Here is a 12,113-nt window from a genome sequence, read left to right on the forward strand (position 1 = left end):
GGTAGTTTTATCTCACTTCAGTATTTTACTCACATGTCATCTTCTCTGAAATGCCTTCTTTGGCCTCACTAAATAAAACTGCAACCCCTCCCACACACATACATATACAAATCCTGTCCACTTTCCCTCCATTTTTCTCAACCCTTACCTCTATCTGACATACTATATGTTTTACTTATTTAGCATTTCTATCTCCCCTTAAGCCCTTTGCAATTTAAGCACGATGATGGCAAGGATTTTCATCTGTCATCTTCAGTGCTGCATCCCTAGCTCCTGAGCTAGGGATTAAAACTTAGGCATTCATTGTCTACTCTTTGCTCTCTCAGATCCTAAAGAGGCATGTTTCTCTGCAGAATCTACTGGCTATCTCACATTTCCTGTACCCCATTAAAACTATCACAGGGCCAAGAACTTAGAACTCGATTATTAATCAAATCGGGTAGAAAAGTGACTCTTGGACTTTGGATTAAGCAAAAAGGCTACTGTAGAGTTCCCTTCCCTGAACAGAAAAACATCTACTTGTGCTTTATTGACTACACCAAAGCCTTTGACTCTGTGGTTCACAACAAACTGTGGAAAATTCTTCAAGAGATGAGAATACCAGACCACCTGATCTGCCTCCTGAGAAATCTGTATGCAGGTCAAGAAGCAACAGTTAGAACAGGACATGGAACAACAGACTGGTTCCAAATTGGGAAAGGAATCCACCAAAGCTATATATTGCCACCCTGCTTATTTAAAGTATATGCAAAGTACATCATGAGAAATGCTGGGCTGGATGAAACACAAGCTGGAAACAAGATTGCCGGAAGAAATATCAATAACCTCAGGCATGCAGATGACACCACCCTTATGGCAGAAAGTGAAGAAGAACTAAAGAGCCTCTTGATGAAAGTGAAAGAGGAGAGTGAAAAAGTTGGCTTAAAACTCAATATTCAGAAAGCTAAGATAATGCATCTGATCCCATCACTTCATGGCAAATAGATGGGAAACAATGGAAACAGTGACAGAATTTATTTTCTTGGGCTCCAGGATCATTGCAGATGGTGACTGCAGCCATGAAATTAAAAGACACTTGCTCCTTGGAAGAAAAGCTATGACCAACCTAGACAGCATTTTAAAAAGCAGAGACATTACTTTACCACAAAGTTCTATCTAGTCAAAGCTATGGTTTTCCCAGTAGTCATGTATGGATATGAAAGTTGGAGTATAAAGAAAGCTGAGCATTGAAGAAGTGATGCTTTTGAACTGTGGTGTTGGAGAAGACTCTTGAGAGTCCCTTGGACTGCAAGGAGATCCAATCAGTCCATTCTAAAGGAGATCAGTCCTGGGTATTCATTGGAAGGACTGATACTGAAGCTGAAACTCCAATACTTTTGCCACCTGATAGAAAGAACTGACTCCTTGGAAAAGACCCTGATGCTGGGAAAGATTGAAGGCAGGGGGAAGAGGGGACGACAGAGAATGACATGGTTGGATGCATCACCGACTCAATGGACATGAGTTTGAGCAAGCTTCTGGAGTTGGTGATGGACAGGGAAGCCTGGTGTGCTGCAGTCCATGGGGTCACAAAGAGTTGGACACGACTGAGTGACTGAAGTGAACTTCCCTGACTTATAGCCTTTTCTCTACACAGAAGTCAATCATGTGTAGTTGGGGGAGACTCAGATAAAGACAACTCCAGACATCCCTTCCCTTCTCTGGAATTGTTCTATTTAGATCTGCCAGAATGCATCAACTGCCTTAGACAAACCTACTTTACCACTTAGAGGGCATCTGCTGTTGTTCAAAATCCTATGTGGGGCACCATGGAGGACAGAGAGATAAATCAGGACCAGCCCTTGCTGTTAAGGTAGTTGTCTGGGCATTAGGCTGGAGGTGGGTATAGACATAGACACAGCAAGTATGGCCAAGGTCATTGTCTTATAAGAATTCAGGATAAAGTATCATAAAGTTTAAAAGGGAGAAACCACATCTAAATGAAAAAAGTCACTTCCTGACTTTCATCCTTAGCTTCCTAAACACACTTGAGTACTATGTCAAGCACCAGATTAGGTACTCTTTCCTTGACATATAAGGCACATACTTTTAAAGTCATACCTGTGCAAAACCTGCTGTGATCGTCCAAGCACACGTACTGTAACTTGGGAAAAACACTCTGAACTAGAAGTCAGAAGACCTAAATGCTAGTCTCAACTCTGTTATTAAATTGCTTTGCTCAAAACCTTTCTCCACTCTAGGACTCTATTACAAATATGATTAAAAAAAAAAAACAAAAAACATGAAAGCTGAAACTCTAAGGTTGTTTTCACATCTAAACTTCTGTAATCTAATTCTTCCCTGATTAATCTCTTTCTCCCCAATAGCTGTAACATCTATTCCAGGTTAACTCCAAACTGCTTACATGTGTCTCTCTAATACAACTGTAGTTACAACAAGCACATGTTACAGGTATTTCTATTGGCTTCACATTAATATAGTACCATAAGTATGCTAATAAGGAAAGTATCAGATAGTAATTGAATGGAGTTGAAAATAGGCATGGTTGTTCTATTTCTTAAACTCGCTTTACCATTTTTTATGAATTTGTTTACTGGTTGCACGGGGTCTTTGTTGGTGTATGCACTTTCTTTAGTTATGGAGACAGGGGGCTGCGCTTCAGTTGCGGTGCATGGCTTCTCGTTGTGGAGCGCACGCTCTAGGTGTGCAGGTTCAATAGTTGTGGTGCATGGGCTTAATTGTTCCATGGCATGTGCAGTCTTCCCAGACCAGGGATTGATCCCATGTCTCCTTCATTGGCAGGTGGATTCCTATCCACTGTACCACCAGGGAAGTCCATTAAACTTGCTTTACTACTGAAACGCCTAACACCTCATCTCAGTATTTACTCATCTCCTACCTTTCATGTATAGTGAACATTGCTGCAAGAGTATTTTACAGCCTTTTCTTTGTATCACTCTCTTGATTAAGGACATTTTTGGTTCTCCACTGTTTATTCAGTTCAGTTCAGTTCAGTCGCTCAGTCATGTCCAACTCTTTGCATCCTCGTGAACTACAGCACGCCAGGCCTCCCTGTCCATCACCAACTCCCAGAGTTCACCCAAACTCATGTCCATTGAGTCGGTGATGCCATCCAGCCATCTCATCCTCTGTCGTCCCCTTCTCCTCCTGCCCGCAATCCCTCCCAGCATCAGGGTCTTTTTCAGTGAGTTAACTCTTCGCATCAGGTGGCCAAAGTATTGGAATTTCAGCTTCAGCATCAGTCCTTCCAATGAACACCCAGGACTGATCTCCTTTAGGATGGACTAGTTGGATCTCCTTGCAGTCCAACAGACTCTCAAGAGTCTTCTCTAATACCACAGTTCAAAAGCATCAATTCTTCGGCATTCAGCTTTCTTCACAGTCCAACTCTCACATCCATACATGACCACTGGAAAAACTATAGCCTTGACTAGATGGACCTTTGTTGGCAAAGCAATCAGAACACTGCTGCAAGAATATTTTACAGCCTTTTCTTTGTATTACTCTCTTGATTAAGGACATTTTTGGTTCTCCACTGTTTATTAATCAGCTTCAAATTCTTGTCTGGTATTCAACTACTTCACATTTATCCATTTTGTTTCCCAGTTGGTGATGGACAGGGAGGCCTGGCGTGCTGCAGTCCATGGGGTGGCAAAGAGTCGGACACGACTAAGCTGAACTAAGATTATGTAAGCTTCATGAGGATTGTCCACTTTTTTCATATCCCTTAGTTCATTATGTTTATATTGATATGCAAAACTAATTTTATAATTTAAGTTTTAAACTTAAAAAACTTTTACCAAAATAATCAACTTGCCTAGGTTACAATAAGAATGTTTATAACTGTTATGAAATTAGTATGCAAATTTTTTGAAAAGGTAGACTTATTTTGGGGATACTATGTTTAAGAAGGCATCTTTTTTAAAAAAATTTTAAAATGTGAGATCTTAGTTCCCCAACTAGGGATTGAACCTGTGCCTCATAGAGTGGAAGTACAGTCTTAACCACTGGACCAAGGAAGTACCAAGAAAGCATCTTTTAAAGCTAAAAAGATACATAGGCCTGCACTCTTTGATGTAGGAATCACACAATTCTAGGAGTTTATCCTCCAGGCTCACTTTCCCCACCTGTAGAATGTATGTTCAAGATATTCATTGCACCACTGTTTATAATAGTCAAATATCAATCAATAAGTATATCCATCAATAAAAAGACAACTTAAAATCCTTAAGTAGTATGCTTCCATTTAGATACAAATAGGGGGATAGGGAAGAACACATTGACATCTGCTTGTATATACATTTTAAAAAAAACCTCTGGCAGGATTTAAGGAAGCTAACAATGGCAGTTACCTGTTTTGGGGAAGGTGATAGGAACTGGGTGGCTGAGGGAAAGCAGAGGAGGAAGACATCACTGAATAGCTTTCTAAATTTATTGATTTGTGAACTAAATGTACTGTTTATTGAAAACATGAATTTGAAATGACAGTACATATTTTCATCAAAGGTGCATTATATCACACTACCAAATTAATCTTATTACATGACAAGCAAAATATGTTGTACTATATAGAGTGTATTACTAATTAGCAATAGATGGAAGGTTACAGTCAACAATGGAATAGGGAACTACTTGCTTTCTACCATTCTCACAGTAGTTTACTTTAAAAAAATCAATGGGTATTTACTATCTTTGTAATTAAAAATAATTATTGAAGGAAAGATATCTGCTTGGATGGGGCAGCTACATGAAGTAAGGAGGAATGTGAGAGTGTCCAGGAAACAAATGACACACCACAAAACTCTCATAAAAATGTATTTTATTTCGTGTGAGAAACAAAATACAAGAACAATCTTTGGAAAGAATAAATCAACAAAAAGTGATATGCATTTCTGGGAAAACAAACAGTTTCTTCTCAGACTTTAAGTTTCTGGGCACAGAGAGGCTATATCTGCCTAGGAGTTTAAATGCCCAAGGAAAATGGGGATGGCTAAGAGCTTGGTATGACTGAGTTAAAGATGCTATCTTATTTATTACATCTCATTCCTTTCTAACAAAAGGTACACATGGGGTGGAAAGGGAAAGGATAAATATCGAAGGAATTTACTATTTAAATGTTCATCACAAATGTTCTTTGAGAGATCTAGGCTGGAAAGGCAAGGCTAAGTGTGACCACAACTATAAGTCACCTTGAGAAGATGAGAGGTTCTCAGAGGCGACAACAACAAAAAAGTCAGGTTTACACTTGATTAGCCATACAAGAAGAGAAAAGGACATTAGATTTTAAGGCAGGGAGAACTAAACACCAACACGAAGAGTAGTTAAGGAAGAAAGAGCTAGAAGAATATAAAGACTCTGCAGGAAACATGGTGTTTCACCCTACACACAGAAAGGGGCCTCAGCGAAACTGCAGAGGGCTGATCCTCAAACCGATCACGTCTTTGCCAATCTCTGTCACCTGTGGAAGAAGAAAAAAGATTAGGGGTTTTTGAGGGTGAGAAGCCTAGAGAGTCTACTCCCTGCCCTCCTAGTGAGCACAGGAGAGTGCTTTGTTATGGTTACTGATTGGTAAGGAGTGGTGGGGAGAAGTTCTACCTTTCTCCAATGTCATTACCTTAAGGTGTGAGGCGGGAATACAGGAAACAAAAGGACCAACATGCCTTCTTTCCCCTTCCCTCAATACTCTAGATTCATTTCTCAAGGACAGTACTTACCGTGGTGACCTTGCAGATCTGACCCTTAAACTCAGGGGAATAGCAGGCCCCACTGAGCGGACATTTCTCCACTGGCTTTCCACGGTAGATGGGCCGATAAGATGCAGCACAGATGTCGAAAGGGTTGTGCATGTCATAATTGAGCTGATAGGCATCTGTGGGGTTTTTCTCACAGGCAGACAGGATTTTGCGGGTCTAAGGGAGGGAAGGAATGTTTTATTTAAAAGGACTGAAAACTGCACACCACAACTCAAATGACCTCAACACCATGGTTTAGCAGTTTCTTTGATGCAAGAAGCAATTGTACTGAGTGAATACAGAATATGTCCTCCGCACAGGTCATATGAAGGAATAATAACTGCCATTCCTATTGTATCAGGGTTTTTCCTTTTCTATCCCAAAGTGGCCCTATGGAACTAGACCCATAGTGAACTGAAGTGAAAAGTCACTCAGTCATGTCCAACTCTGCGACCCCATGGACTATACAGTCCATGGAATTCTCCAGGCCAGAATACTGGAGTAGGTAGCCTTTCCCTTCTCCAGGGGATCTTCCCAATCCAGCGATCGAACCCAGGTTTCCCGCACTGCAGGTGGATTCTTTTACCAGCTGAGCCACAGGGGAAGGCCAACTAGACCCATACTTCTCCACGAAGTCTGAGAATTGTCAGGGTTAGCCAGGAAAGGGTTAATACTGGCTTTCACTGCCCAAATAAAAAAGCTTTCAGAAAGCACAAGTAATGGGACATGTATATATATGGAGGTAACTGGTGTTGGTAAGGAGAAACCTTGAACTTAAGGACAGTGCGGGGCTGACTTTCAGCTACAGAGGAGCTATTTGATGTCACAGGTCACATTCTCACAGTGGAGCAATGTCTGAGTAAGGTATTTGCTTAGTTTCCAGGAGTTAAAGGGGGTCCTCATGCCATACAGAGGTCCTCATCCTCTGTATGTAAACAGAGGATGGCATCTTGTTGGCTCTTTTGTTGAATGCTGTAATACAACACTTTGTTTCTGAGACAAGAACCTTGGTCTTCGACCCCCTCCATGTAAGAGGAGATCCAGTTCTCCTATGCTCACTGAAGGAGTTCCCATATACCTGTTGAGCCACCTCCGGCTTGGGCCCGAGTTCCAACAGGCGCCGAGCAAAGGCGGCAGCAGTCCTGAAGTTCTTGAGCTTGAAGAAGAGGTTGAGGGCTGTACGCAACACCAGGATCATGTGCACTGGCTGCAGGTTTGAGTGGGTGAAATAGGCTGCCATCTGGTGGACAGAAGGAGGAACATGTCAGGCTGATGCTAAAGCTAGGCTAGATCATTTATAAGTTGTTGCACATGCATTAAAAACACAACAAAACAACCAAATAAAAACCGGACTGGCTATAAAACAGAGAAAGCTTCTGCCTTCTAGTTATAGAGAACTTATGGGATGAGGAAGAAAGGTGGAGAAATACATTCTATTGTCACAGAAACAGGCCCAAATTTCTCTTACTCCCCATATTGAGACCTAAAGAATTCAGACTCCATAGAGGCTTCCCAGGTGGCACTAGCAGTAAAGAACCCACCTGCCAGGGCAGGAGAGGTAAGAGACCCTGGTTCGATCCCTGGGTAGGGAAGATCCCCTGGAGACGGAAATGGCAACCCACTCCAGTATTCTTGCCTGGAGAATCCCATGGACAGAGGAGCCTGGCGGGCTACAGTCCAGAGGGTCGCAAAGAGTCGGACACGACTGAAGTGACTTACTATTTATTCATTCAGAGGGTATAAGGGAGGATGCCTCTGTACTGCTCAGAGGTCTTACCTCACAGATGCGCTTCTGCTGTTCTAGAGTTTCCTTGGGCAGTTTCTTCCTTTCTGTCTCCATGGACAAACCCACAATGTACTCACGGCAAATGGTGATAAGCTGCTGAGCCTGGAGATAGGGGACAAAAGAAGGTCACGGTACAGATGCACGACTGGGGGGGTGCCTAGCACTGTGACAAGCAGCTAGACTGCTCTCACCTCTGCAATCTCTTGTTTATTGTCTACAACAAGAAGTGGCACGCTGAGTAAAATGGACCGGAATTTTTCCACAGCCTCCTCAAACTTGCCAACTGTGGTGAGCTGGTAGCACAGCTGCAACCGTTGGATGAGGTCATTAAGCTTCAGGCCCACAGCTGGTACACCGTTCTTCAGCCCTGCATCCTTCCTGAAAGAGAAAAGTAGAAAGAAGACAGGATGATTAGGAGCCCACCTCAACCTAACTTCTTCCGGAAACATGATCACAACAGCCTACAGTGAAAAAAGCCAGGGAAAAGTGGCAAGTCAAAGATCTTTTCCTACTAGGAAACATCAGCTCTGGGACAATGCTGATATTCCCTGAGGCTACCATCTGAAATACCTACCACAAGCTGGAACAGAGAGAAGCAAGGGGCCTTACCAATTGCGATTAGGATAGCCATACATGGAGGGCAGGCAGGGCAGAGCCTGATAGGTGGTGCGGCCTCGGGCATAGGTCTGCAGGAACAGTTGCTTGTAGGGGCCAAACTGGGTTACCCCTACTTGGTCGTGAAGGAGCTGGAATACAAGGGGAAGAAAACATGAGGATCTGAGCTCTGCTACTTAAAAACTAGTTGACCCTGGGCAAGGTATTTAAGTTCTCTCTACTTGGTTCCTCATCAATAAATTATATTTAATTATAGGACCTACTTCATTAAATAATACCCATAAAGCATTCATGATAGTGACTGGCAAACAGTCAACATTAGATGTTAGTGGTTGCTGCAGCTGTTGGTACTGTTATTGCTACCACAGCACATGGCTTAGTGTTCAAAACATACACCTGTTCATGAAGGGGTGAAGGGGTGCTGACTTCATTGATGTGAGCCAGAAAGCAGGCTATAAACCAGTGGAAAATGGCTGGAAGAATCCTCTTTAAGAGATTACTAAGCTGTACTGAAAGCAGATGAGAGGTGATACATACACACCTCTGCCCTTGTGGGTATAATAATTTCCATCTGGTTAAGATGAGTCAGCCATCCCCCTGGGACCCCAGGCACATTCGGTGAAGGCCAAGGTAACTTTAAGACTCACTCGCATGGCTGTTTCAAAAGAGCCGGCCAGGATGTGATCAACTGGAAGCTGAGAGTTATTACACCAGATCTAACAAGGAACAGAAAACCCAAGACAAGTGAACTTTTGCTCTTTCTCTTCCCAACAATCCTACTCTATATCTGTAACAGAAGAGTGTCAATATTCTTTACACATGTAATCAAGTATAGCCACCTCACAAACATTTACCCCTCCAGGGCTGTATTTCTCTGCTTACCTGAGTTGGGCTGGTTCCCTTGGTTGGGGGCACAAAGAACCCATCCTCAGCTCCCCCAGCTGCCCCAGGGGGTATATCCTAGGGGAAAAAGAGAAATGAGTCATTTTTTAAGGCATTCAAGCAATTTGTCCTGATCAGTTCAGTTCAGTCGCACAGTAGCATCTAACTCTTTGCGATCCCATGGACTGTAGCACGCCAACTCCCCGTCTACTCAAACTCATGCCCAATGAGTCGGTGATGCCATCCAACGATCTCATCCTCTGTCGTCCCCTTCTCCTCCCACCTTCAATCTTTTCCCAGCATCAGGGTCTTTTCCAATGAGTCAGCTCTTTGCATCAGGTGGCCAAAGTATTGGAGTTTCAGCTTCAGCATCATTCCTTCCAATGAATACTCAGGACTGATTTCCTTTAGAATGGACTGGTTGGATCTCCTTGCAGTCCAACGGACTCTCAAGAGTCTTCTCCACCACCACAGTTCAAAAGCATCAATTCTTCAATTGATGCTTCAAAAGCATCAATTTGTCCTGATAAATCTAAACAAAACTATCTTATTCCCAGCCTCTGCTGGTGAGGGGTGGTGGTTGTGGAAGATGATTCTCAAAATAGTAGAAATTTCAGTAGTTGTAACAAAAGCTATATACCAAAAGTTCCAATTCAAACAAAAAAGCTTGCTGCCTTTTCATAAGCTGCCACTGTACAACCCTAGTTATGTTCTTCTATCTTTCAAGTGGGAGATAAAGAGCAGATTAGGAGGATCTAGATCTCCGCCCTTTTGGGGTCCTTAGGACAGGGGTCGGGGGGTGACAAGGCTGCTGACCTCCACAGGGGTAAATGGAGAGAACCATACAAGGGTGAGAATTCCACTTACCAGCTCAGGAGGAAGCTCCAGATCTTCTTCCACATCCCAGCCACCTCCTTCTTCTTGTCCCTTGCCAAGAGCATCATCCCCCAAACCTTCTGTAGCCTCTACAAACCCATCTGTAAGGAAAATCCAGGCACAAAATAGATTTGCAACATGACAATTTTAGCCAAAGGCAAGAAAAATGTTGGGATCCCATGGTCCAGGACCCTGCAGAACTGCCCACAGCCCAGTCCCACTCCAAGGAGCCCATCTGCCCAGAACAGCCCAAGATGAGCATCTTACCTTCATCCAGCTGCAGCTCAGCATCCTCTCCCCAGCCCTCAGTACCAACAGTGTCAATGTCAATGTCAGCAGCCAGCGCGCCTCCCTTCCCTACAGTGGGAAGGGACAGAAAGGAGCTGGTTACAGTCGGTTAACTCTGAGATTCGGCCTCCTCTGCAGGCAAGATGTATCCCTAAGAAGCAGGAGCCAATGCTTTGTCTACTTACTGTTTTTGTTTATTATTTGTTTTTGTGGTATCTATGTCATGCTAACTTGCAGGTTAGCATAGGTTTCACAGAATGAAGGAATAGAAGAGAGATGAAAACAACTGACCTTCCTGCTACCAAAAACTGCCTCTTAAACAATCTTTTACTAACCAGCCTTCGGTACCAATTCTTGGCATTTCTTGCTGAGATCTTTGCTAAGTTAGCACCACTACTGTGTAAACAGGGTGTGAGGACAAAGGTTAGAGGGGAGGATATGGACGAAAGAGCAGTGCTGGGTACAAAATGCCCAAGGTCTATTTAAGTAGGCTCTTAGTTGCCAAGAAACTCAGAAGAAACAAATTAGTAGACTTTTCCAAGAAAACAGTGTAAAGATGAGTGGCAGTGAGTATACTCACATGACAGAATTGAGGCAGCTGAGGTTTGTATCTTAAGATTGTATGTCATGAATGATAAAACACAGAATGGAGAGTATGACTACATATATGGTAAAACCTAAGAAAATACACCGAAAATTAACAGTGGTTGTTAGAAGCATGAACTAAGAGACCTCTTTCCCTCCTATTTTCTGAATTTTCATGATCTCAGCATGATTTTATTCAGTTTTTAAAAGGCTGTACAATAACTCTGATTGGCATTTCAGTGCTCCATGAGGCGTCACACAGAAAAAAGAATAGATGGAAAGGACATTATGGCTAAGGGTACTCTCTAGAACAGTTTCTCACAAAACAAGCACACAACAAAAATGTTATGGAAGAAGTGGACATTTACCCTTGCTGGCAATGGAGCCCTCAAAGAACCCTTTGGACACAGTCAATAAGGGCCAGTTGGTATCCAACGGCATGATAGGTGCAGGTGGCTGAAGCAACTTGGCATTAGGGTCAATGTCTGGGATCTGGAAGGCAAAAGAAGGTTAAAAGCAAACAGCTCTCAGGAACATTGTAGGGGAGGTTGTGGAGCTTCTTTTGATCTCAGTGGGAGTGACATTTATAAGTTTGAAAGTGAAAGTGAAGTTGCTCAGTCGTGTCCGACTCTTTGTGACCCCATGGACTGTAGCCCACCAGGCTCCTCTGCCCATGGGATTCTCCAGGCAAGAATACTGGAGTGGGTTTGCCATTTCCTTCTCCAGGGGATCTTCCTGACCCAAGGATTGAACCCAGGTCTCCCTCATTGCAGGCAGTCGCTTTAACCTCTGAGCCACCAGGGAAGCCCCTTGTAAGTTTAAATAGTCCCAAGATATCAGAGTTAATCCTGTAATCAGAAACACTTTACATAAAGACTCACTGTCTCCTTCTCTGGGTCAAATGTCTCCTTCAGGCTCTCCGCTTCTTCGTCTAAGCCGTGGGTAGCAGCTGTGAGATAGGCCAGTGACTCTGTGAAGAAAACAGACTTTGTGGTAAAGGTACATTTCCAAGTGTACCATCAGCATCCTGATGTCAGCCTCCTGGTATTCAAGTCCTGGCGTAATCCGCTTCCCTCAAGTGTGGGCTGGACTTATGGACTCACTTCTAATGAACAGCACGTGGGAGAAATGATGGGATGTCATTTGTGAAATCAGCATACAAAGATATGGCTTAATCTGAGGTGCCCCCACCTGCTCTAAGGGAAACCAGCTGCCATACTGTGAACCGCCCTATGGAAAAGCCTACATAGCAGAAAACTGACGTCTTCCAGCAGATAGCCAGCGAGGACCCAAGGCTTGCCCACAGCCACACAGTGAACATGGGAGTG

The 12,113-nt window shown here is 43.3% G+C and overlaps 1 protein-coding gene across 2 annotated transcripts in view; it reads right to left on the minus strand.

The window, feature by feature from the left end:
- Window positions 1-4,823: 4,823 nt before the first annotated feature.
- COPA (coat protein complex I subunit alpha) overlaps window positions 4,824-12,113 on the minus strand; it is a 44,000-nt gene continuing 36,710 nt past the window's right edge. For both annotated transcript variants that reach the window (XM_086393563.1, XM_086393562.1), the window contains exons 22-33: window positions 11,667-11,755; window positions 11,154-11,277; window positions 10,180-10,269; window positions 9,904-10,013; window positions 9,037-9,114; window positions 8,802-8,870; window positions 8,149-8,285; window positions 7,731-7,917; window positions 7,531-7,641; window positions 6,832-6,993; window positions 5,736-5,930; window positions 4,824-5,479 (exon numbers count right to left, since the gene is read on the minus strand). In XM_086393563.1, coding sequence (XP_086249689.1) covers window positions 5,420-5,479; window positions 5,736-5,930; window positions 6,832-6,993; window positions 7,531-7,641; window positions 7,731-7,917; window positions 8,149-8,285; window positions 8,802-8,870; window positions 9,037-9,114; window positions 9,904-10,013; window positions 10,180-10,269; window positions 11,154-11,277; window positions 11,667-11,755 — 1,412 coding nt within the window. In that variant the 3' untranslated portion in view covers window positions 4,824-5,419. The remainder of the gene's footprint in view (window positions 5,480-5,735; window positions 5,931-6,831; window positions 6,994-7,530; window positions 7,642-7,730; window positions 7,918-8,148; window positions 8,286-8,801; window positions 8,871-9,036; window positions 9,115-9,903; window positions 10,014-10,179; window positions 10,270-11,153; window positions 11,278-11,666; window positions 11,756-12,113) is intronic.

The sequence above is a fragment of the Bos grunniens genome, chromosome 3, assembly GCF_055505025.1.
Source record: "Bos grunniens cultivar Pamir isolate PY7600 chromosome 3, Bosgru_T2T1.0, whole genome shotgun sequence".
In the NCBI taxonomy this organism is placed as follows: Eukaryota; Metazoa; Chordata; class Mammalia; order Artiodactyla; family Bovidae; genus Bos; species Bos grunniens.